General features: G+C 40.1%; 1 protein-coding gene across 1 annotated transcript in view; it reads left to right on the top strand.

Annotated features, from left to right (window-relative positions):
* Positions 1-11,720, top strand: part of LOC147577960 (uncharacterized) — a 29,847-nt gene extending 18,127 nt beyond the window's left edge. Inside the window, exons 5-7 of the mRNA XM_086715168.1 lie at positions 2,997-3,100; positions 9,308-9,464; positions 11,224-11,720. Coding sequence (XP_086571294.1) covers positions 2,997-3,100; positions 9,308-9,353 — 150 coding nt within the window. The 3' untranslated portion in view covers positions 9,354-9,464; positions 11,224-11,720. The remainder of the gene's footprint in view (positions 1-2,996; positions 3,101-9,307; positions 9,465-11,223) is intronic.
* Positions 11,721-24,718: the final 12,998 nt, after the last annotated feature.

Here is a 24,718-nt window from a genome sequence, read left to right as displayed (position 1 = left end):
GAATTTAGGAGAGAATCACATTGGATTCTCATGGATATTTATTCTGTACATTGGGTTATAACCCAATACTACTTTGTTTATTTTGTTGCTTAAATTGTACCAGTTTCGGCCATTAGGAGCTCTTTCAGGTGCTTCCTTTGCCTCTTTGACATATCCCCATCACTGTCTTATTTCTATTTATTTATTTATTTATTTGTTTGTTTATTTATTTATTTATATGTCTTTTAGCACTCCATTACTTTCTGGCACTACAAGATGCTTCAGGCTCATCTTGAATATTTCCTGTCCCAATCCTAGAATCAGCCATTTCTCCAAGGAGCCAGAGTTTATCCTGATTTGCATACTTGTATCTAAAATGAACTCATTTGAGGGGCACTTGGGTGTTGTTGTCGTTATTATTATTATTATTATTATTATTATTATTATTTTAAGTAATCTCTATGCCCAACGTGGGGCTCAAACTCACAACACCGAGATCAAGATTCGCATGCTGCACTGACTGAGCCAGCCAGGCATCCCACAAATTTATTATCTTACAGTTCTGGAGGTCAGAAACGGGCCTTATGGGGCTCAAATCAAGTGTTGACAGAGCAGCGCTCCTTCTGGAGACTTGAGGGACAATCAGTCCCTTGCCTTTTCAGCTTCTGGTGGCAATCCACACTGCCTCATGGCCCCTTCCAGCAATGGCATCGCGACTCCTGCAACCTTTAACATATTCTTATTTTATGGGGCGCCTGGGTGGCTCAGTTGGTTAAGCATCCGGCTGTTGATTTCAGCTCAGGTCATGATCTCACGGTTCATGGGATTGAGCCCCGCACTGGGCTCTGTGCTGACAGCACAGAACCTACTTGGGATTCTCTCTCTCCCTCTCTCTCTCTGCCCCTCCTGCTGCTCATGCTCACTCTCTCTCTCAAATAAATAAAAGTAGAATGTTCTTATTTTAAAACCTTTCATTTAACCACATCTGCAAAACCCCTTCTGCTATGTAAGGTGACATACTCACAGGTTTTGGGGATTAAAACTTGAACATCTTTGGAGGGCCATTCTTCTATCTGCCACAAACCCCTACAATGAAAAAGTGACATTTGCTGGTAAATCGCAGTCTTACCTATTTCCTTTATACTACATAGGACATTCTAAATCTAAGTATTTTTGACAGCCTCTGACAATCATCTCTCCTTTTCTCAAAAGGAGATAAATACAATATTATCTAATAAACCCTTCTAAACAACATATGTCAACTTTCTGGTATTTTACCACCCCCCCCCCCAACAAAGTAGCACAATTTTCCTAATTCTAGTGATAGCATCCCCAATAGCAATTCAGAACATGTGGCTTAAACAGTCCATGTAGTTGATTTCCTACTTTAACCAAATGCTCTCCAGACAAGAAAGAATAAAGCCTTTATCCAGGTTCATAGGGTCATAGTGGCTCTCCTGGCCTGTTTCTTATCTATGTGTTTTCCATCCTGGCATATAAGGCTCATCTGTCAATCATGTAGATGAGAGAATCTCCAACTATGTGTCCCATAAGGTGGGCCCAGTGTATTAGAATTAAAAGTTAAATAATTATGGATTTTTTTCCAAATGGGAAAAAGTTACAGTGATGAATAGATTGTTATACATTTCAAAAATGTTCCCCATTAATCTTCCTTAACACTGGTGCTTCCTACTGCTTGCCTGTCAGCACGTGCAAGTTGACAACAAAAGGAATGAATAGGAAGCCAATTAAAATTAATAGAAAAAAGTCAAAGATAAGAATAACAAATCATGCCTGGCTCGATAGCTCATGGTGCTTTCCTGTAATTTTATGTTGCATACATCTAACAGAGAAATATTTTGCTAGCCAAAATGCTGTATTACATAAAGGACTGTAGATGTAAAGGATAAATATCTTTCCCTAAATAGGATGGAGACTATACCACTATTTCTTCATTGCATTGTAGAATCTTAACAAAAGGATACCATTTTTGTCTTATAAAAGGCCAATTTAATCCTGCAGGGGCAGGAATATGGGCTTTGGAACCAGGTAAATCTGAGTACAAACATCTTCCTAGCTGCATGACTGTGAATATGTTGCTTAAATGAATAATTTGAATTCGTTAAGAATTACATTTGGCTGTGTGTAGGTCATAAAGCAGCTGAAAAGTGAAAGAGGCTGATTTCTCCCTCAAAATAAAGAAGTGCAGAGTTAGGTTGTCCCAGTTTGTTATGGTGGCTCCTTGATTATTAAGTTTCTTGTTCCTTTCTGCATGCCTCACCATCCTCAGCACCTTCTAGGTCACTCATGGTCTAATACGGCTTTTGAAGCTCTAGTCACCTCATCTGCTTTCCAAGCAGCAGAATGGATGAAGGGAGGAAGGACAACAGAAGTTTTCCAGGAGCCCCACACAGTGACTTCTGTTGATATCTAATTGGTGGCTCCTATCTGCAAGGCAAATGGGAACTGTAGTTTTTCATCTGCACACAGTGCTCAGAATTTGGAAGGAGGGAATCATATTAGATTCTGTGCAGCAATGCCTAACCAATCCCCAGTGTCCATGATTCCCTTCTTTAAGAAAAAAAATTTTTTTACATTTATTTATTTTTGAGAGAGTGAGGCAGAGTGCGAGCGGGGGAGGGGCAGAGAGAGAAGGAGACACAGAATCCAAAGCAGGCTCCAGGCTCTGAACAAGAGCTCAGTGTAGAGCCTGACACGGGGCTTGAACCCATGGACTGTGAGATCATGACCTGAGCCAAAGTTGGACGCTCAACAGTCTGAGCCACTCAGGCGCCCCCGTGAGTCCCTCCTTCTAGTAATAGAATCATTACCACATCTATCTACCACTAGATTTTACCTAGGCATGAGTAGAGCCTCTATTTTTCAGCCTCCCTTGCAGTTAGTTGTGGCCATGTGACTATGATCTTTCTGGACAATGGGACACGAGCTGAAGTGTTTGTGTGCAATTTCCTTAAAGGAACTGCCTGTCCTTCATCCTCTCTTCCTCCTTCCCACAGGCTGGGACATGCATGTGTAGTGGTGAGCCAGCTTTTACCAAACAAATGAGGACGGCACAATGGATGATTCAATGGTGGAGTAATGAGACAGAAGAAAGGTACGGGTGAGTGAAGCCGAGCCACCTGCATCCTGGACTTTCTGCCTGCCTCTGCTGTGTTTGGGGAGAGAAATAAACCTCCAGCTTGTTTAAGCCACTGTCTTTTGTTATCTCTTTGTTACAGCAACTTAGCCTGTATCCTAATTAATACAGTCACCTTTCTGTACCTCGGTTTATTTTTCTGTAAAATGGAAATGGCATTATGTACTCCACTGGGTTATAGCAAGAATTTAAACATTATAAGTAAGGGGTGCCTCGGTGGCTTAGTTGGTTAAGCGTCTGATTTCGGCTCAGGTCATGATCTCCTGGTCCGTGAGTTCGAGCCCCGCATCAGGCTCTGTGCTGACAGCTCAGAGCCTGGAGCCTGCTTTGGATTCTGTCTGTCTGTCTGTCTGTCTCTCTCTCTGCCACTCCCTTGCCTCTCTCTCTCTCTCAAAAATAAATTAAAAAAAAGACATTAAAAAATATAAGTAAGGCACCTGACAGAGCTATTATAAGTAATAGTTATTAGCATAGGGCTCCTGAGAGGATTCTGAGAAGTTGAGTAAAGCACTTGGAGGAAACGCTCCCACCATTATAACTGGGAACTGTCCTGTGATTCGATTCTTGATTTAGCCACAAAAACATACGAACAATAAATGTCTTGGATTTAAAGATAAGTAAGCTAGTTAAAATGTTTAGAAAACACCTCCTGATGCATTTTCCCCTTCTTAATAATTTGGATCCTCTTCCTGCCTGAGGTTGTCATGGGGGGTGCAGAATGCAGAGATGATGAATTTCAGTAGTAGACATCAGAACAATACTGCAAAAGACAAGGTAGGACTAGCTTTTCCTCAGTAGGCTGTAACAGTGGGATCAGGGGAGGCCACAGGACAGCGTGGGGTTCCTCCCCTGCTGTCATGAGTGGGTAAAACAGCCAGCAGGGAGTAGAATTTTGAATTGACTAAATTCAATTTGAACTTATAGAGACATAAACATAATTAAAAGTTTTTTTCCCCATGCTATTAGCAGGAATAGAGGCTTGAGTCTAAGAATTTATTGTAGAAAATCGTGAACATTATATTCTTTGGCACATCTGAGTCATAGTATGCAAATTTCTGTCCTGCTGCATGATACTTACAAGGTTGGTACAGAAAAAGCACAAGTATAGTCAATTTCATTTATGAACATATATTCCATAATCTTAAATAAAACATTGACAAATGTAATCCATTAGGATAGTAAAAAGAATAATCCATCACATCCAAGTAGCATTTAGCTCACAAATGCAAGTGTAATAGGATTTTAAATTAGAAGTTTCAGTCGGAAACCCCAAGGCAGTAGATGTTAGATAACAAAGTTGTCAGCAAACCATCTTGTGGAAGTTTCAAAGTAAATGGTCAAAACTAGTTGCACAGGGGTGCCTACGTAGCTCAGTTGGTTAAGCGTCTGACACTTGATTTCAGCGCGGGTCACAACCTCACTGTTCAGGAGTTCGAGCCCCCATCGGGCTCTGTCCTGATGGTGCAGAGCCTGCTTGGGATTCTCCCTGTGTCCCTCTCTTTCTGCCCTCCCCCCTCCCCCGCCCCTCAAAATAAATAAATAAACTTTAAAAAAAACCTAGTTTACACATTCTCAACCCTCTCACCTTCAGGGGTTTAAGGTTGCTGTGAAACTTTGTAAAGAGGACTTTTCTGAAGAGAGCTATGCTCAGTGAGCAGGGGTAGGGGATATTTTCCCATTCTCGAGGGGGAACCATTTCAATGGGACCACCTGGAGACCTTGATCTGTAACTCCTCCAGGTGGTAGGTCAGTGACTGCCTCATGCTTCGAACATGGGAAGAGCAGAGATGGGCAGGGTAGCTGCTCAACCCATAGGGGAGAAGGGGAAATGGCTATGTCAAGTGGCCTGCACTCCAAGAGTTAGGGTGGAAGATTTCTTTGGAAGGAGAGCTGGCTTAAACCCTAATAAATCTTGCCCAGCAGAATTGCTTGGAAGAGCCATGGGACTCCAACAGAAAGACCCAGGATATTGTGGGCCACTAAAAAACAAAACAAAAACAAAAACAAACCAAAAAACAAACAAAAGACCACAAAAGCTGAGATGGGAGCAGCCAATAGAAGGAAAATGGTGTCACCCGCACTGTGACAGATACTATAGAAGGTATCTACTGGGGGCCTCTGCAGAATGCATAAACATAGACAAGAAAGAAATAGTCGGCTTTGAATATTTGCCAATCCCAGAGAACTTGAAACCACTTAACAAAAGTGTGTTTCTTTCCCAAACCTGAGAGAAAAAATTTTTCTTGACTATCTTCCAAAACTGAGAGTCTGCCTGTCTGCCACCTGGAAGAAGATGTGATACCCCGGATAGGGAAAGAACACAACCATGGCCCCATCTCCCTCATTCTTGCTGTAAGTGTTCGTGCAGAAGGTCTAAGTTACAAGAGAGGAGATTTCACTTTAATAAAGTTTGGCCTTTTAATTATTACATAGAATTCAGCAGTCCAGTGCCTGAACTAAGATGGTCATTTATTGTGACCATGGGACCTTTTACTATCTAAGTCATGTGAATGCCTGAGATTCATCAGGACCAAAGGAGAAAGCTTCCCCAATGAATACATTTTAAAGGCACATTGTGAGTGAGATCGGAAAAGCATGTAATTTTTAAAAATTGGTAAATTGGGTCCCATCAGAATTTAAAAATTTGGAGATGCATCCACACAATGGAATGCTAATCAGTCAGAAAAAGGCATCAGCTACTGATATGTACAATAACATGGATGAATCTTACAAACATGATGCTCAGTACAAAAGGTCAGAGACAAAAGAATACATGCTATATGATTTTATTCATATGAGGTTCTAGAAAAGGGAATGCTAACCTCGAGTGACAGGAACTAGATTAGTGATTGCCTGGGGCAATGATGCCCATCGCAGCTTTATTCATAATAAAAAAATGGAAACAACCCAAATGTTCATCGACTGATGCAGAGATAAATAAAATGAGGAATGAAATACTGATACATTCTACAACATGGATGACCCTTGAAACATCATGCTAAGTGAAAGCAGCCAGACAAAAAGTACCTCATGCTGTATGATCTCATTTATACGAACTGTCCAGAAGAGGCAAACCTAGAGACAGAAGGTAGATTAATGGTTGTCTAGGACTGGGGGAAATGTTGGGGTAAAAAGGGGATGAGGTTTCTTCTGGGAATGATGAAAATGTTCCAAAATGTATTGTGGTGAGGATTATACTACTCTGTGAACATACTAAAAACCACTGACTTGTACATTTTATTTTATTTTTTATTTTTTAAAGATTTTATTTTTAGCTTTATCTCTACATCCATTGTGGGATTTGAACTCACAACGCTGAGATCAAGTTGCATGTTCTACTGACTGAGCCAGCCAGGCACCCCCACTGACTTGTATATTATATTTTAGTTTAGTTTATTTGGCAATCTTTTTTTTTTTAAAGATTTTTTTTAAATTTATTTTTTTATTTTAGAGAAAGATCATATGCTAACAGGGGAGAGGGGCAGAGGGAGAGAGAGAGAGAGAGAGAGAGAGAGAGAGAGAGAGAATCTTTTTTTTTTTTTCAACGTTTATTTATTTTTGGGACAGAGAGAGACAGAGCATGAACGGGGGAGGGGCAGAGAGAGAGGGAGACACAGAATCGGAAACAGGCTCCAGGCTCTGAGCCATCAGCCCAGAGCCTGACGCAGGGCTCGAACTCACGGACCGCGAGATCGTGACCTGGCTGAAGTCGGACGCTTAACCGACTGAGCAACCCAGGCGCCCCGAGAGAGAGAATCTTAAGCAGGCTCCATGCTCAGTGCAGAACCTGATGCAGGGGCTCGATCCCACGACCTTGGGATCATGACCTGAGCTGAAATCAAGAGTCTAGTGCTCAACTGACTGAGCCACCTACGTGCCCTGACTTGTACATTTTAAATGGGTGCATTGTACAGCATGAGATCAATGAAGCTGATGTCCAAAAACTGGGGTTGGAGACATCTACAGACTAAGCCAGCCAGGTGCCCCCAAAATATACATTTCTGACTAACTAAAGACCTAGATATAAAAAAAATGGTATCAAATTATTAGACAAAAAACTATAGAAAAATGTTTATGGCCTTATGTGTAAGAAAAATCTTGCTGAAGAAGATCCAAATAGGGGGAAAAAAAGCTTATGGGGTGCCTGGGTGGCTCAGTCGGTTAAGCCTCCCAATTCTTCATTTCTGCTCAAGTCATGATCTCACAATTTGTGAGTTTGAGCCCTGCACTGGGCTCAGCGCTGGCAGCACAGAGCCTGCTTGAGATTCATTCTCTCTCTCTCTCTTTCTCTCTCTCCCCTGCTCGCGCTCTTTCTCTTTCTCTCAAAATAAATAAACATTAAAAAAGAAAAAAAGAAAAACTTAAAAGAAAAGTTGATACCTTTGACTATATTGCTATTAAAAACTTCTGTAGGGGCGCCTGGGTGGCTCAGTCGGTTGAGTGTCCGACTTCGGCTCAGGTCATGATCTCACAGTCTGTGAGTTCGAGCCCCGCATCGGGCTCTGTGCTGATGGCTCAGCCTGGAGCCTGCTTCCGCTTCTGTGTCTCCCTCTCTCTCTGCCCCTTCCCTGCTCATGCTCTGTCTCTCTCTCTCTCTCTCACAAATAAATAAAAACATTAAGAAAAAAAAAATTAAAAAAAAAAAAACTTCTGTAGAACAGCAGGTACCATAAGGAAAGCTAAAGGCAGTTAGTTGACTGAGAAAATATATTTGTCGTATATGTATCAAAGAATTAAAACTCATAATATATAAACAACTCATATAGTTAATTTAAAAAAAAGAAAATAGGATACCAAGAATTTACAAATGGGAAAACACAAGTGCTAATATACATATTAGTTAATATATGTACATGTACATGTATATGTATGTGTATTATATATGTATAATACATAATATGTATACATATATATATTAAAACATACATTTGGGGGTGCCTGGGTGGCGCAGTCAGTTGAGCGTCCGACTTCAGCCAGGACACGATCTCGCGGTCCGTGAGTTCGAGCCCCGTGTCAGGCTCTGGGCTGATGGCTCAGAGCCTGGAGCCTGTTTCCGATTCTGTGTCTCCCTCGCCCTCTGCCCCTCCCCCGTTCATGCTCTGTCTCTCTCTGTCCCCCAAAAAATAAATAAATGTTGAAAAAAAAACAAACATACATTTGGCCAATTCTCCCAGGAATCAGAGAAATTTAATTTAAAATAAAATATTTCATCCATCTTAGTACAAACAACCTCACATAAAACAGTGTTATCTGCAGGTTGTGTATGAAACATAAGAGTAAGGGATGCCTGGGTGGCTCAGTCAGTTAAGGGTCCGACTCTTGATCTCAGCTCAGGTCTTCATCTTGGGGTCATGAGTTCAAGCCCTGTGTTGGGCTCCACGTTGGGCCCCACACTCCGTGTGGAGCCTACTTAAAAACAAAACAAAACAAAAAACACCCCAAAATACATAAGAGGGCTGAGATACTACTGACCTGAAAATAATAGCTAAGAATAGCTATTATTGAGTGCTTTCTATTAAAAAACAACTGCTCTAAGCCCTTTTGAAAGATTTACCTCATTTAGTCCTTACACGCCTATAACATGGGTACTGCTATTACCTTCATGATGATCTGAAGCTGAGAGAAGTTATATGACTTGTCCAAGTCCTGAGTAAGTTGCAGAATCAAGATTTGAATTTGTAAATAATCTCTCTTATATATGGAATCAAAAATAGTCAAACTCATAGAAGAAGAGAGTAGTACAGTGGTTACCAGGGGGTGGGTGGAGAGGGAAATGGGGAGGTGATGGTCAAAGAGGAACAAGATTCAGTTATGCAAGATAAGTTCTAGAAACCTATGGCATAGTTCTTGTAACTAACACTATTATATTTTATACTTAAAATTTCCTAAGAGGGTAGATATTATGTTAGGTGCCCTTACCACACAACAAAAAATAATAATGCCACGTAACAAAAAGTAATAAAGGGGGAGGAAGAAAACTTTGGGGGAGTATGGAAATATCTATGGTCTTAATGGCGGTGATGATTTCACAGGCCTATACTTAATCCCAAACTCATTAAATGGTCTGTATTAAATATATATACATCTCATTTTTCATGTTAATCATACATCAATAAAGTGTTTTTTATACTTTGATTGTATTTACTTTATTTTATTTTATTTTTATTCTAGAGAGAGTGCGAGTGGAGGAGAGGGGCAGAAGGAGAGAGAATCTTAAACAGACTCCACACTCATTGCAGAGCCCAATGCGGGGCTCCATCCCACGCCCCTGAGATCATGACCTGAGCTGAAATCAAGAGTTGGACGTTCAGCTGACTGAGCCACCCAGGTATCCCAATAAAGTGTGTTTTTTTTTTAAAGAGAAAAAATCAAAACCAAAACCAAACAACCAAACAAAAGATTTGAACATGGACAATCTTGCTTCAGAGCTACGGGTCTTGACTGTGGCTTTCTGTGGGGAGGGGGAAGTAGGATTGGCATGGTGGCCAAAGGAACCATGGCCTAATTCGTAGGGTCTTTGTTTTTTTTTTTAAAGGTGTATTAATTTTTTGTGTCGAAATTTATTTTAAAAATATGATAATTTACCAATTATTATAGAAGGTGAAAGAGATAACTCTGATCCCACATTGTTATTCTTAGAAGTTACGTTAGCATTTTTTTTGAAGCACTTTAGAAACTGCAGATGACCACTTTCTGACATGACAACTTAAAATATGATGAACAAAAGAGGTGCCTGGGTGGCTCAGTTGGTTAAGCTTCTGACTTTGGCTAAGGTCACGATCTCATGGCTCGGGGCTCTGTGTCAGTGCAGAGCCAGCCAGCTGCGGGTTCTCTGCCCCCTCTCTCTCTGCCCCTCCCCAGCTCGAACTTTCTCTCTCTCTCAAAAATAAAAATAAACATTAAGAAAAATATAATGAACAAAATGCATTCAATTTGGAAACTATAGTATGCTAAAACCGAGATTAAGACAAAACTCAAATACCTCTTTCTTCAGTCTTACCATAACCTATTTTCTCAACCTATCTCTTTCCTGCTCCTACACCTTCCAGTAGAAGAAATTCATGCTCTATTTCCTGTCCATGTTTTGCTGAATTTGCTCCCATTTTATCCTCTGCCCAGGATGCTTGCACCCCCACCTCTTTGGTTCACTCAATCCTTCAAGGAGACATCTACACCTAGTTCAATGCATAGCATGGAGGCATATAACACATAATGTGTGTTTATGGGCCTTAGAATGATTACCGTAGAAGCCTTCTTATCCAACAGATCAGGACCAGAAATGGAACAATTCTGTTAAAGTAGGAAATCACAAAATGGGATCTGTACTTACTTTAAATATTTTAACTTCAAGCATATATTTTTTTAATGTTTATTGATTCATTTTGAAAGATAGAGAAAGAGAGAGAGCACGAGCAGGGAAGGGGAGAGATAGAGCTAGAGAAAGAGAGAGAGAGAATCCTAAACAGGCTCTGCACTATCAGCCTAGAGTCCAATGTAGGGTTAAATCCCATGAACTGTGAGATCATGACCTGAGCCAAAATCAAGAGTCCAATGCTTAACTGACTGAGCCACCAAGGTGCTTCTCAAGCATATTTATATACATCAATATTTGATGTAAGGCAAGGTTGAGAATGAGTCCACTGTTTGGAACTCTGCATTATCTTTCTTGAGCAAACTACACCCACAATATGCATTTTGATGATTTCTACTTTGGGTTTCTTCCTTCCTTCCCTCCCACCTTCCTTCCTTCCTTCCTTCCTTCCTCCCTCCCTCCCTCCCTCCCTCCCTCCCTTCCTTCCTTCCTTCCTTCCTTCCTTCCTTCCTTCCTTCCTTCCTTCCTTCCTTCTTGGGTTTCTTCCTTCCTTCCCTCCCACCTTCCTTCCTTCTTCCTTCCTTCCTTCCTTCCTTCCTTCCTTCCTTCCTTCCTTCCTTCCTTCCTTCCTCCCTCCCTCCCTCCCTCCCTCCCTCCCTCCCTCCCTTCCTTCCTTCCTTCCTTCCTTCCTTCCTTCCTTCCTTCCTTCCTTCCTTCCTTCCTTCCTTCCTTTGTTTTTAATTAGGCTCCACACCCAATTGGGGCTTGAACTCAGGATCCTCAGATCAAGAAAGAGTCTCATGCTCTACTGACTGAGCCAGCTGGGTGCCCCACTTTGGGTTCTTTACAATGGAACAAGAACTTCAACACACCTGAGAAGGAAGTCTGTGTGCGGGACTTGAAATTACCGTGGTTAGAATTATTTACCCAACGTCTTACAATTGTTTTGCCCACACTTATTTCAATGGTAGTTTTTGTTTTTGTTTTTTGGTTTTTCAGTGACTCAGCTTTTACTGAATCTTTTCAAAGCATTCCACTTAAAAAAAAAAAAACTTAATGAAATGTTGCAAACATACAAGGAGAAAAACAGAGGGAACACCTGTTTCCACACTCAGCTGTATGAATGCTAATGTTTTGCTATAGTTGCTTCAGATTTTACAAAAAGAAATAAACATTACAGATACAGTTGAAAACTCCTGCACACTCCTGATTTTATTTCTTTTTTAAAAAATGTTTATTTTTATTTATTTGAGAGAGAGAGAGAGAGAGAGAGAGGGAGAGAGAGAGACGGTGGGGGAAGGGGAAGAGAGAGAATCCCAAGAGGGCTCTGCGCTGATGCGGACGTGGGACTTGAACCCACAAACTGTGAAATCATGACCTGAGCTGAAATCAAGAGCCTGATGCTCAACCGACTGAGCCACCCACGCGTCCCTGATTTCATTTCTATTCCACTTTCTCCATCCATAACAACTGTCCTGAATTTAGCATTTACCTTTTCCATATGAGTTTTTATACTTACTACATATGTGTGCCAATAAGTGTATGGCTTTGTTTTACATATTTTGCATCTATATGTAAATAGTATCATACTACATGCATTATTCTGCAACTTGATTATTTTCTCTCATCATTATGCGTTTATGATTTATCCTTGTTGATAGAGCTCTAGTTAATTCATTTCCATTCAATTTGTAGTATTTTGCAAATGTTCCAAAACTTGTTTTTTTTCTCTCATCGAACATTTGAGCTATTTCCATTTTTTCTATTACAAACAACACTACAGTGATCATTCCTTCATAAATCTCCTGGTAGATATATGTGGGAGTTTCTCTAGCCTAGAAAATATAACAAGAAATGGAATTTGGGAGTCAAAGGCATGCACATCCTCACAAGTATGTCGTCAAATTAATTGCTAACACGGTTGTAGCAATTTACATTCTCGCTAGCAGCGTGTGAGAGTTCATTGCTCCATACCCAATACACCTTATCATTCTTTCAAGATTTTCCCAGTTAGATGGGGGTGAAATGGTATCTTAAGTGATTTTACTTTGATTTGCCCAATCGGTAATGAGGTTCATTATCTTTTCATATGTTTATTGGCCATCCAGAAGTCTCTGCTAGAAATTGCTTGTTTTTGTCCTTTGCTCATTTCTCTGTTGTCTTTTATTCTTGAGTTGTAGAAATTGTTGTTAAATTCCGGATACCTAGTCAATCAAATGAATTGCAAATATCTTTCTTTCTCAGATTCCAGCTTTTAATTTAACTTTGCATATATCATCTTTTTTTTTTTTTTTAAAGATTTGAAGTAATCTCTGTGCCCAAATGTGGAGCTCTAACTCTCAATCCTGAGATCAAGTGTCTTACACTCCATCAGTGGGGCCAGCCAGGCACTCCTGTTCATGTCATCTTTTGTTGAATAAATGTTTCTGAATTGTAGGTAATCACATTTACCAATCTTTTCTGTCATGGTTTGTGCTTTTGGGTTTTAAAAAAAATACTTGCTTATTCTGAGAGAAAGGTTCTCCTAACATTCTCTTCAAAATGTTCTGAAGCTTTATTTCTAATATTTAGGTCTTTATTCCACTTAGATATGGTTTTCCGTGTGGTGTGGGAGTAGGGACCTAGCTTTCTTTTTTTCTATATACAGAATCATCTTACCCCAGGTTCTCTGAAAAATAGAACCCAAGGCACTCTTGCTGAAATATTGAGAGGAGCAATCCCAGGGCAGCAAGAGTTAAGGAAAAGAGAAGTGAGGAGTAGAAGAAAACAAATAGCAAGTTGATATGTTAGGGTAGCAAGCTGGCTATAGCCTCCCAAGGAAATCCAGCCTTCGTCACCTAGGACATCTTCCCGACAAGTTCTGTGTATGCACCACACCTCAGAACAGTCCATCAGGGAGAGGAAGAAGGGTGAACAATTTACCTGCTGGATAAATTTCCCCTCCCTGTTCTTGGTTGAAGTTTACTCCACAGGGATTTAATTCACTTCTGGGTTGAGTTACACATTTTCTCTGTATAGCCAGGGGGCAAACCAGTCTCCAGTGCCTTTATTTATTTATTTTTTAAATGTTTTTTTTTATTTTTGAGAGAAAGAGAGACAGAGACAGAGAGAGAGAGAGAGTAGGAGAGGGGCAGGGAGACAGAGGGAGACGCAGAATCTGAACTGTCAGCACAGAGCCCGATGCGGTGCTTGAACTCATGAGCTACAAGATCATGACCTGAGCCGAAGGGGGATGCTGAACCCACTGAGCCACCCAGGCACCCCTCCAGGGCTTTTATATAGAGCTTCATGCTTTACCCGAGCCTGACAGTGATGGAAGAGGCATATATCCTCCATGAATCTGGTAGGGGGGAACCTGGGCACCAGGGCCATTGTGTCTTCTGCTGTACTAGCAACGATGGAGACCACACGAAGGCAGGCTCTCACTCTATGGTGAGATTGAGACAACTAGAAGTACTAGACGAAGAAATGTCAATAGTGACTGGGGGCCTCCTGGGACGGGTGGGTCCAGGTGTATCGTTCGGATTCTTTACAACCAATTTTCTCATAATTGAATAGTTTATCCTCTCCACCCTCCCCCCATTATAATGCCACATTTGAATATATCAAAGTCTGCATATGTTCACAGACCTCTTTCCAGAGTCTCTTTTCTATCCCACTCACCAATTTGTCTATCCCTAAGCCAATATAATGCCATGTTAACTGTAACTTTAAAATAAGTTGCTATCTGGTGGGAGAGTCTATTTTGTTCTCATCTTCAAAACTGTCTTATCCTTTTTTTCTTCTATATGAATTTTAAGACCAGTCTGTTTAGTTTCACAGTCATTTTTTGATTTTATTTAAAGTTGTATTGAATTTATGAACTTATTCGAGAAGAATTTACATACATATTTATAACATTGAATCTTCCAATTCATGAACCTGGTAGATCTCTCCATTTACTCAGATCTCTGTGTGTGTATATACATACATGTGTTTTTCAATTTTGTAATTTTCTTCACAAGGATAATTTTGTCAGATTGATTCCTAGTAATCTTGTTTTTGTCCTTATTGTGAATGGGATCTTCATTCTTGCTACAAGTTCTGATTATTTACTGATGTTGAAACACTACTGATTTCTCCGTATTGATCTCAAATACAGCAAATTTGCTAAACTCACTTATTAGTTTAAATAGATTCTATTCTGTGAATTATCTTGGGATTCTGTATGTAATCAATCATTTTATCTGTAAATAAGGACAATGGTCTTCTAATCTCAGTTTTAAAGATTTTTAGAAATCATGAATTAGTGCTAAATTTTGTTGATTTTTTTTTGCATTTACTGGCATGGTCAATTTTTCTCCCTTAATCTGTTCACGTGGTATATAATATCAATAGATTTTAGGTTGTTGTAATTCCTTTATTTTTTTGGATAACCAACTTAGTCTTCATAGAAACAATTCTCATTCTTTTGACATTCATATTACATTGCTATACATAACTTTAAATTAAATTATATTATATTATTTAAGTACACCTGGCATCAGGTTATGAAATCAAATACAGCTGACCCCGGATGAGCAGGGTCACAAGTGCACAGCAGCCCATTACCTACAAGTATTATACTGATGGTTGTTGTTTTTTTTTTAATGTTTATTTATTTGAGAGAGAGAGAGAGAGAGAGAGAGAGAGAGAGAGATTGAATCCAAGCAGGCCCTCCCAATTGTGAGATCATGACCTAAGCTGAAATCGATCCACCCAGGTTCCCCATTGTTTTCTTTTTTTTTTTTCTTAAAGATTTTATGCTTACATAATCTCAATATGGGCTCGAACTTACAGCCCCAAGATCAAGAATCACAGGCTCTACCAACAGAGCCAGCCAGGCGCCCCACACTGATAGATCTTTTATTTTTTTTAATTAATTAATTAATTAATTAATTCAGGAATCTCAAGCAGTCTTCATGATTAGTGTGGAGCCCAACACAGGGCTCAATACAGGGCTCGATCCCATGACCCTGGGATCACCACCTGAGCCGAAATCATAGAGTTGGTTGCTCAAGCAAACGAGCCACCCAGGCACCCCTGATGGTCCTTTTAAAACAGAATTGAGAGTATTGGTTAAGTGGAAGTCAATTTAAAAAGCGTTTGGTTTAAGGAAATCGGTGGCTGTGGCGACAAAGCACACACTTTGTAAGTCAACATGAGTTGTTTCCATTCAACTAAATTCAAGAAATTGTTATTGAGAAACTACATTAAGTACCATGTTAGGCATGAACAAATAGTTCCTGTTTACAAAATATTTTCCAACCTAGTAGAGAGGTTAAGACCAAGTGCATACATACATCATCATGATACAAAAAGGTAAGACAGATGTCTAGGATGTACAAAAACTGTCATGAGGGGAGGTGTAACTGGGGAAAAGGAGTCATCAGGAAAGAAGTCTTAGAGGAGGTATATTCTGCAGTGAACTAAGAAAGGTGTTAGACCATTGCTGTCCACACCAGCCATATGGAATTTAACTGTTTCCTATAAATCAGCAATTGCCCTGAAAGCAATGGGAGCTATCTATCTGGTCTGCCCTGATTACATTTCTTTTCTTGTTGGCCTTGCACACAGATTGTCCCCCTCTGCCCAGACCTTTCAGATGAGAAGTCCACACCCTAATCCCTAGAACTTGTGGATATGTCATGTTACATGGCAAGAGAGAACTAAGATTGAAGATGGAAATAAATTTGCTAATCAACTGATTATTTTAATTATTTTTAATTATTATTTTTAATTTTAGTTACTTCTTTAATGTTTGTTTAACATTAAAGCGGGGGAGAATGAGCGGGGGAGGGGCAGAGAGAGAGGGAGACAAAGGATCTTAAGTGGGTTCTGTGCGGACAGCAGAGAGCCTGATGTGGGGCTCAAACTCATGCACCATGAGATTATGACCTGAGCCGAAGTCAGACATCTAACCGATTAAACCATCCACGCACTCCTCAGCTGATATTTAAATGGGGAGACTATCAGGGATTATCCTCATGGGCCCAGGGTAATCACAAGAGCCCTTGGAAGTCAAAGAGGGAAGCAGGAGAGTTAGTACCAGAGGGATGCAGCCTGAGAAAGACTTGACCAGTTATTGTTGGCTTTGAAGATGGAAGGGGGTCATGAGCCAAAGAATAATGGCAGCCTCTAGAGGCTGACAAAGGTAAGAAAATGGATTCTTTCCTGGAAGCTTCAGAGGAAAATGCAGCCTGGCGACACCTTGATTTTAGCCCAGTAGGTCCCATTTTAGACTTCAGGCCTACAGAACTGTAAGCTAGTAAATTTGTGTTATTTTAAGCCAGGTTTGTGGTAATTTGTTACAGCAACAATAAGAAAATAACACAAAAGGTTAATAAAGCTAATCAGGAGAAAGAAAAGGTTTTGAAGGAAGGCTCATGGCTTTGCTCTTGCTGAGGTAAGGAGCAGGTGGTTATTTGCGAAAGGGCCAGAAATCCATTGGAAATGTGGGTTTGGATCTCAGAAAAGAGGGTGCGATTTGGGATACTAGAATCATCTCATAGAGGAGGCACTGACACCTGAAGCATGGGGGAGATGGCTTGAAAGAGAAAATTTTGAGCGATGTTGTGCAATAGAAATAGAACACAAAACAGGAATGTGAGCCACATTTGCAATTTAAATTTCTCAGGAACCGTGTTAAAAGCATTAAAAAGGAAGATATAAAATTAAAATTTAATGGCATCTTTAATCGTACTCAACATATCCAAATTATTATCATTTCAACATACAATCACTACAAAATTATTAATGAGATATTTTTTATTCTTTTTTTTGTATGAAGTCTTTAAAATCTTGTACACATTTTATACTCACAGCATATCTCCGTTCGGTATATCTATAATTTCAAGAGCTCTATGACCATCACGTGGTTGGTGAGTGCCAAACTGGACAGTCCTGTTTAGAGAAAGAGCAGGAACAAAGGGTGGAGCCTTGGGAGACATATGCATTTAGGAGATAGGAGGAGGAAATGGACCCAGTGGATGAATAGACAGAAGTAGGAGGAGAATCAGAATAATGCAATGTTTCAAAATCCAAAGGAATTTTACTTAGGGAAATGTGGGGGGTGACGGGTGGGAAGCATCATATACTTTTTTTCCTCAGCACTCTGGCTTATTCAACTCTTAGATTTTAGGGGGTTCCCCCATCTGTAGTGAAGCTCTATACTACAAAGTCGCTTTCCTTTGCTCTGGCTTTAATAGTCTCAAATATATATTTAGCCATAAATTTAGGGGCTCAGACATAGGTAGCTAGGGATAACAGGGTGACTAGGGAAAAAAGAAAGGATCACTGAGGTGGCATGAGGTTGTTGGAGGATGGTGATGATTTGGAACAGGTGCCTGGTGGGAGTAAGATGGAGATCATGTTACCATGACAACTGATTATTTCATTGGTCCAATGACCAGTTGCCATGGTGACAAAATCTTTGTGTCAGTGTGACATGGATCCCAAGGGAGAAGATGCTTGTGCAAAGGACCCTTTGCTCATTGGTAAAGCTTTTATATTTGCAATATTTCTTGCATTGCTTGACGAAACCTCCCCCAGGAACTTCAATCAGCATTGATGGCCCCTCTCCTCCTTCCTGTTCATTTATAGCAATCACTGCTTGTAAAGTGCACACATTTTCATTGTTCATGTTCTATATAGTGTTTTCTTGTCTGATAGTCTTTAATTATTTTAGCAATTTATCTCTTTCTCCTATATAGATATAATCCTGTTGAAGGCAGGGATCATTCGTATAATTCAGTTATGTTTTCAAAGGATTAGGGGTTAGTGGAAAAAAAGAGACCAAAAAGACCTTTGGGCTAGACAAGTTTGCGTTTGCATACCACGTGTGCTTCTGTCATTTGTCAATTGTGTGGTCTTAGCAAAGTCATTTTATCTTCTTGAAATTTAGTTTTCTTCTGTAAAATGGGGATAATAAAACTTGCATTGTGGGCTTGTTGTGGTGATTACAGATAACCTAAATAAAGCAGCTGGCCTATGGTAGGGACTCAAAAAATAGTTCCAATTATTATAACATTGTGCCCAGCCCCAGTCCTGGATGCCATGATTAGCACTTAGTAATACCTGATGAACAATAAGACAATGATGACAGATGATAGGATAACAGTAGAACTAGATCTAATCTTCAGGGTCCTTAAAGATCAGTTGTCCTGTGATCACCCAACTATACCTCAGCTGCAATTCTTTTATATATATATATATATATACACACACACACACATATGTGTGTGTGTGTGTGTATGTTTTTAATGTTTATTTATTTTTGAGAGAGACTGAGAGTGAGAGGCAAGAGGCAGGGAAAGAGGGAGACACAGAATCTGAAGCAGGCACCAGGCTCTGAGCTGTCAGCACTGAGCCCAGCGTGGGGCTTGAACTCATGAACCAAGAGATCATGACCTGAGCCAAAGCCGGACGCTCAATCAACTGAGCCCCCGAGGCACCCCACCTCATCTGCAATTCTTAGCTTGCAATCCAAGTTATGATGATTGTAACTTCTTGGGAGAAAAAAAAATTTTTAACTGTTTAGTTAGGAAAAAGGAGAGGAGAGAGAACCACATATTTTGTTGCCTCCTTGACAGAAAAACATACTACCAGTGGAGTAGTTGTGCCCCCCCCAGCCCCTCAAAAATCACACATGAATCTTATTCAGCCTCTAGACCCAACTACTGATTTACAACACAGAGGGCAGAGCATGTTAAAAACCACCACAGGGAAGCAATCAGCAAGATCCAGATTGTGAGAAAAACTACAGGAAAAATAGTGTAGTTTCTTCAACAAATACATTGCAAGAAAAAAAGAAGTAGAAGGAACTTCTAAATTAAAAAAGATTTGGGGCACCCGGGTGGCTCAGTCGGTTAAGCATCCAACTCTTGGTTTCGGCTCAGGTCATGATCACATGGGTCCCATTGGGCCCTGTGCTGATAGTCCGGAGTCTGCTTGAGAGTCTCTCTCTGCCCCTCCCCCACTCACGCATATACATGCATGCTCTTTCTCTCTCTCTCTCCCTAAAAAAAAATTAAGGGACATATCATCCAATTTCCATTTGTGGATGTTACTTGAGCCATGACTCAAACAAACAAAATTTTAAGAAATTCATAAGGGGATTGGAAATTTAAACACTGACAGGATGGATAAAAGATATATCTTAACATATGTTTTAATTTATTTTCTGACTTCAAAGATTCCATTAATTCTTAGATAAGAGAATGGTATGATTTGTTTTAAAAAAAACTGTTATTGAGGCACCAGGGTGGCTCAGTCGGTGAAGCTTCCTGCTTCAGCTCAGGTCATGATCTCGAGGTTGGTGTGTTCGAGTCCCGCATCGGGCTCTGTGCTGATAGCTCAGAACCTGGAGCCTGCTTTGGTTTCTGTGTCTTCCTCTCTCTCTGCCCCTCCCTGGCTCACGTGTTCTCTCTCTCTCTCTCTCTCTCCCTCTCAAAAATAAATAAACATTAAAACAAAAACTGTTCTTAACTTTTTGCAGATATAGCTTTAAGATATGTGTGTATTGATGAAGTATGGTATCTGGAATTGCTTTAAAATAACACAGAAAGGGCAAGGTGAGGGTGGGGATCTAGATGAAACAAGATTGGCTACTACTTGACAACTGTTGGTGCTAGATGATGGGGAGGGTTCATTGTATTATTTGTCTATTTGCCTCTGTTTGAAGAGGATTAAAGAATCATATTTAAAACAGGAAGTGCATTTATCCAAGATTGTATGCACAATAAAGATGCTCAGATGTAAAGAAATACAGACTATTCCATGCTGCAGTGTTGGACGAATACACTGTGTTGGTTTAACAAATAAATTAATGTATATGTCTCCCCTTGTTGATCCTCCACAGTGAGGTTTCTACAATGTACACACAAATGATATCTTTCCACTTCAAATTACAATTATTATCATTCATAATGTTGTAGGTTAAATTCCTTGAAAAAAAAAAACAGACTCTGATAGGGAGTTTGTGGGCAAGAGGGGGTGAAGTGTGCTTTTGTGATCATTTCTCGTGGGGGAGTGCAGTAAAGAGGAATGGGCAGAGTAAAGAGTTGACCTGTGATCCAGTTGCCAAACAGATGTCATCTGATCCAGCACCCCTACCCCCAACACCTAGGGAGCTCAGGAGATAGGAGGGCCCTTCAAATATACACAGCCTGGAGCACTGGGGCCAGGTGTTTACACTTGACATCACCCTCCTCCTTCCCTTGCCCCAACAAACTTGAACTAAGCCTTCAAGGCTGATCTCAAATGTTTCTGTGTCTGTGAACTTTTCTTAAAACATCCACCCCCAGGTTGCTGTCCAGTGTTCCCAGCACCATTTGTTAAAGACACATTCTTTCTCCCATTGGATATTCTTTCCTGCTTTGTTGAAGATTAATTGACCATGTAAGTGTAGGTTCATTTCTGGGTTTTCTATTCTGTTCCATTGATCTATGTGTCTATTTTTGTGCCAGTTCCATACTGTTTTGATCACTACAGCTTTGTAATATAACTTGAAGTCCAGAATTCTGATGCCTCCAGCTTTGTTTTTCTTTTTCAAGGTTGCTTTGGCTGTTTGGGGCCTTTTGTGATTCTGTACAAATTTTAGGATTGCTTGTTCTAGCTCTGTGAAAAGTGCTGTTGGTATTTTGATAGGGACTGCATCAAATGTGTAGATTGCTTTGGGTGGCACAGACATTTTAATTAGTTTCTTTTATACCATACATGAAAATAAATTCAAAATTGATTAAAGACATAAATGTGAGACCCGAAACCATGAAAATGCTAGGAAAGAATACAGGCAGGAACCTCTTTGACATTGGTTATAGCAATTCTTTCTAGATAGGTCTCCTGAGGCATGGGAAACAAAATCAAAAATAAACTATTAGGGCTATATCAAAATAAAAAGCTTCTGCACAGTGAAGGAAACAATCAACAAATCTAAAAGGCAATCTACACAATGGGAGAAGGTACTTGCAAATGACATATCTGATAAGGGATTAGTATCCAAAGTATTTAAAGAACTTAAAAACTCAACACCCTAAAAATGAATAATCCAATTAAAAAAATGGACAGAAGATGTGGATAGACATTTTTTCAAAGAAGACATACAGATGGCCAACAGACAACGTGCAAAGATACTCAACATCAGTTATGCAGGGAAATGCAAATCAAAACTACAATAAGGGGCGCCTGGGTGGCTTAGTCGGTTAAGCATCCAACTCTGGATTTTGGCTCAGGTCATGATCTTATGGTTGGTGAGATCAAGCCCCATGTGGGCTCTGCAATAAGAGTGTGGAGCCTGCTTGGAATTGTCTCTCTCCCTCTCTCTCTGCCCCTCCTCTGCTCCTACTCTCTCTCTCTCTCAAAAACAAACAAACCAACAAATCTACAATGAGATATGGCCCTGCACCCTTCAGAATGACTAAAATCAACAACATAAGAAACAACAAGGTGTTGGCCAGGATGTGGAGACATGGGAACCCTCTTGCAGTGTTGGTGGTGGATGCAAACTGGTGCAGCCACTGTGGACAACAGTATGGAGGATCCTCAAAAATTTTTAAATAGAATTACCCTGTGATCCAGCAATTGCACTGGTAGGTATTTACCCAGAGAATACAAAAATACTAACTTAAAGGAATACATGCACCCCAATGTTTATAGCAGCATTATTTGCAATAGCAAAATTACAGAAACAACCCAAGTGTACATCAATTGATGAAGGGACAAAGAAGATGTGGTGTAGGGGCACCTGTGTGGCTCAGGTGACTGAGTGTCTGACTTTGGGTCAGGTCGTGATCTAGTGGTTCATGGGTTTGAGCCCGACACCAGGCCTGCTGCTGTCAGTGCACAGTGCACTAGAGATCCTCTGTCCCCACCTCACTCTGCCCCTCCACTACTTACTAGCTCTCTCTCAAAAATAAATGAGCATTAAAAAAAAAGATGCGGTATATATGTACAATGGAACATTACTCAGCCATAAAAAAGAATGCATTTTGCCATTTGCAACAACATGGAGGGAACTAGAGAGTATTATGCTAAGCGAAATAAGTCAGAAAAAAAAAATACCACATGATTTCACTCATGTGTAGAATGTCAGAAGCAAAACCAATGAGCAAAAGGAAAAGTGAGAGAGAAGCAAACCAAGAAACAGACTCTTAACTATAGAGAACAAGCTGATGGTTACCAGAGGGGAGATTGGTGGGGGGATGGGTTAAATAGATGATGGGGATTAGGGAGTACACTGGGTGATGAGCACTGGGTGACGTATAGAACTGTTGAATCACTATACTGTACTCCTGAAACTAATATTACACTGTATGTTAACCAACTGGAATTTAAATAAAAATTTAAAAAACTCCATCCCCAGTCAGGTCAAATTTCTTCCTCCACTCTCCTTCCTCTATGAACACACAGGGGAATAGAAAGAGCTCCCATTTATAACACTTTTTAACATCTAAACACCACGTTAAGCTCTCTACATGTGCAATTGTTTCAGTTAACTCACAACATAGCTATGCAGTAGGTACTATTATTCTACCCATTTACAGATGAAGAAATTGAGGCTCAGAGAGATTAGCAATTTGCCCAACTAAAGTCATTGAGCTACTAACTGGCAGGGCTGGGATTTCACCCTGGGTAAGGGAGCCCCTCTTCACCTAGCACTCACTAGTGCTTACTTATCACGACCACGTAGTCATTTAATTACTATTATGCTGTACTGTCCCCAAATTATTGCTTTTCTCTTTGTGCTCCAAACCCTGAGCACAGGACCCAGCCTAGAGTCAGCATTTAATAAATGTTTCCTGAATGAATGGATAGCCATCACATCAGCCTTTCTAGTAAATTTCATTTTAGAAATGGATCAAATCCAGATGCAATTTATAGGCACAAGGATGACTAATGTCTTTCATGGTAGCAAGGAACAAAGCCCACTAGAAGGGTAAAGCTTGGCTATACCTACATGGCAGAAAAAGTGATTGGCTAGAGGAAGTGTGCATAGCAGGCCACAGATAAATCGCTAAGTAGTTAAAAAGGAAAAACTGTACTTAAGTACGTATACATAAGCTTTGTGTTTACGTGTGGATATGCATGTGCATGCAGGCACTTTGGCATCTCTTGCTTTGAGAATTGTTGCAAAAAAGAAAAACACCATTTCACATTCATTCTATGCTGAATAATGGAAGCAAACCACATATGGATCATGAATTCAGATTAAATGAAATTAAAACAACTTCATGAGTCAGAAAGTATTCAAAATAGTTGCTCACAAGTGGAGATGAGAGGGGCACCCGGCTGGCTCAGTTGATAGAGGATCTGACTCCTGATCTTGGGGGTCATGAGTTTGAATCCCATGTTGCATATAGACGTTACCTAAAATAAAAAAAAAAAAAAAAAAAAAATATATATATATATATATATATATATATAAAAACAACAACAACAACAACAACAACAACACAGTAGCGATGAGAACCTATAATGAAAGGTGGAGGAATTGCAAATTAGTTTCCATTATACAGAAAAACAACTCTTCACCATTTCCATTAAAATATCAGAATCTGAAAAAATATATTTAGACAATCAATACGGGGTATAAGCAAAAGGGATTTTGAAGTCATGGTATTGAGGCTCAAGTTTTTATGTCATTCACTAGCAATATGACCTCAATTTTCCTTGCCTGTAAAGTGGGGATGATGATCTCCAACTTAGTATCATTATAGCAATTTAGTAAGACAAAATATTACTTCCTTTTTCCACTTCCTATTCCTGAGGGAGCCATTGTTCCCTCCTCTTAACTTCTATAGACATTAACATTTTGCCAGTCTTGTTTCACAGATCTCCCCCACATTTTTTCCCCCTGGAGTATTTAAAAGCAAATCCCAGACATTATGTTAGTTCATTTTAAATATTTCAGTTGTAAAAATTTCTGTTATTTTTTTTTTTACCAAAAAAATCCCCAATGTGGTCTCCTGGCAAAAAATATAAAGAATCTTTTTGTGGGGCGCCTGTGTGGCTTAGTCAGTCGAGTGTCTGACTTCGGCTCAGGTTATGATCTCGCGGTTTGTGAGTTTGAGCCCTGCAGCGGGCTCTGTGCTGACAGCTCGGAGTCTGGAGTCTGCTTTGGATTCTGTGTCTCCCTCTCTCTCTGCCCCTCCCCCACTCACACTGTCTCTCTCTCTCTCTCTCTCTCCTTCAAAAATAAATAAACATTTAAGAATTTTTTTGCACATGTTTTTCAGTTTGGTTAACCTGGTAAG

This window comes from Puma concolor, chromosome C1, assembly GCF_028749965.1.
Source record: "Puma concolor isolate L17-30 chromosome C1, mPumCon1.1.hap2, whole genome shotgun sequence".
Taxonomy (NCBI): domain Eukaryota; kingdom Metazoa; phylum Chordata; class Mammalia; order Carnivora; family Felidae; genus Puma; species Puma concolor.
The sequence above is the reverse complement of the archived record's forward strand: the minus strand, read 5'-3'. Positions and strand labels throughout refer to the sequence as shown.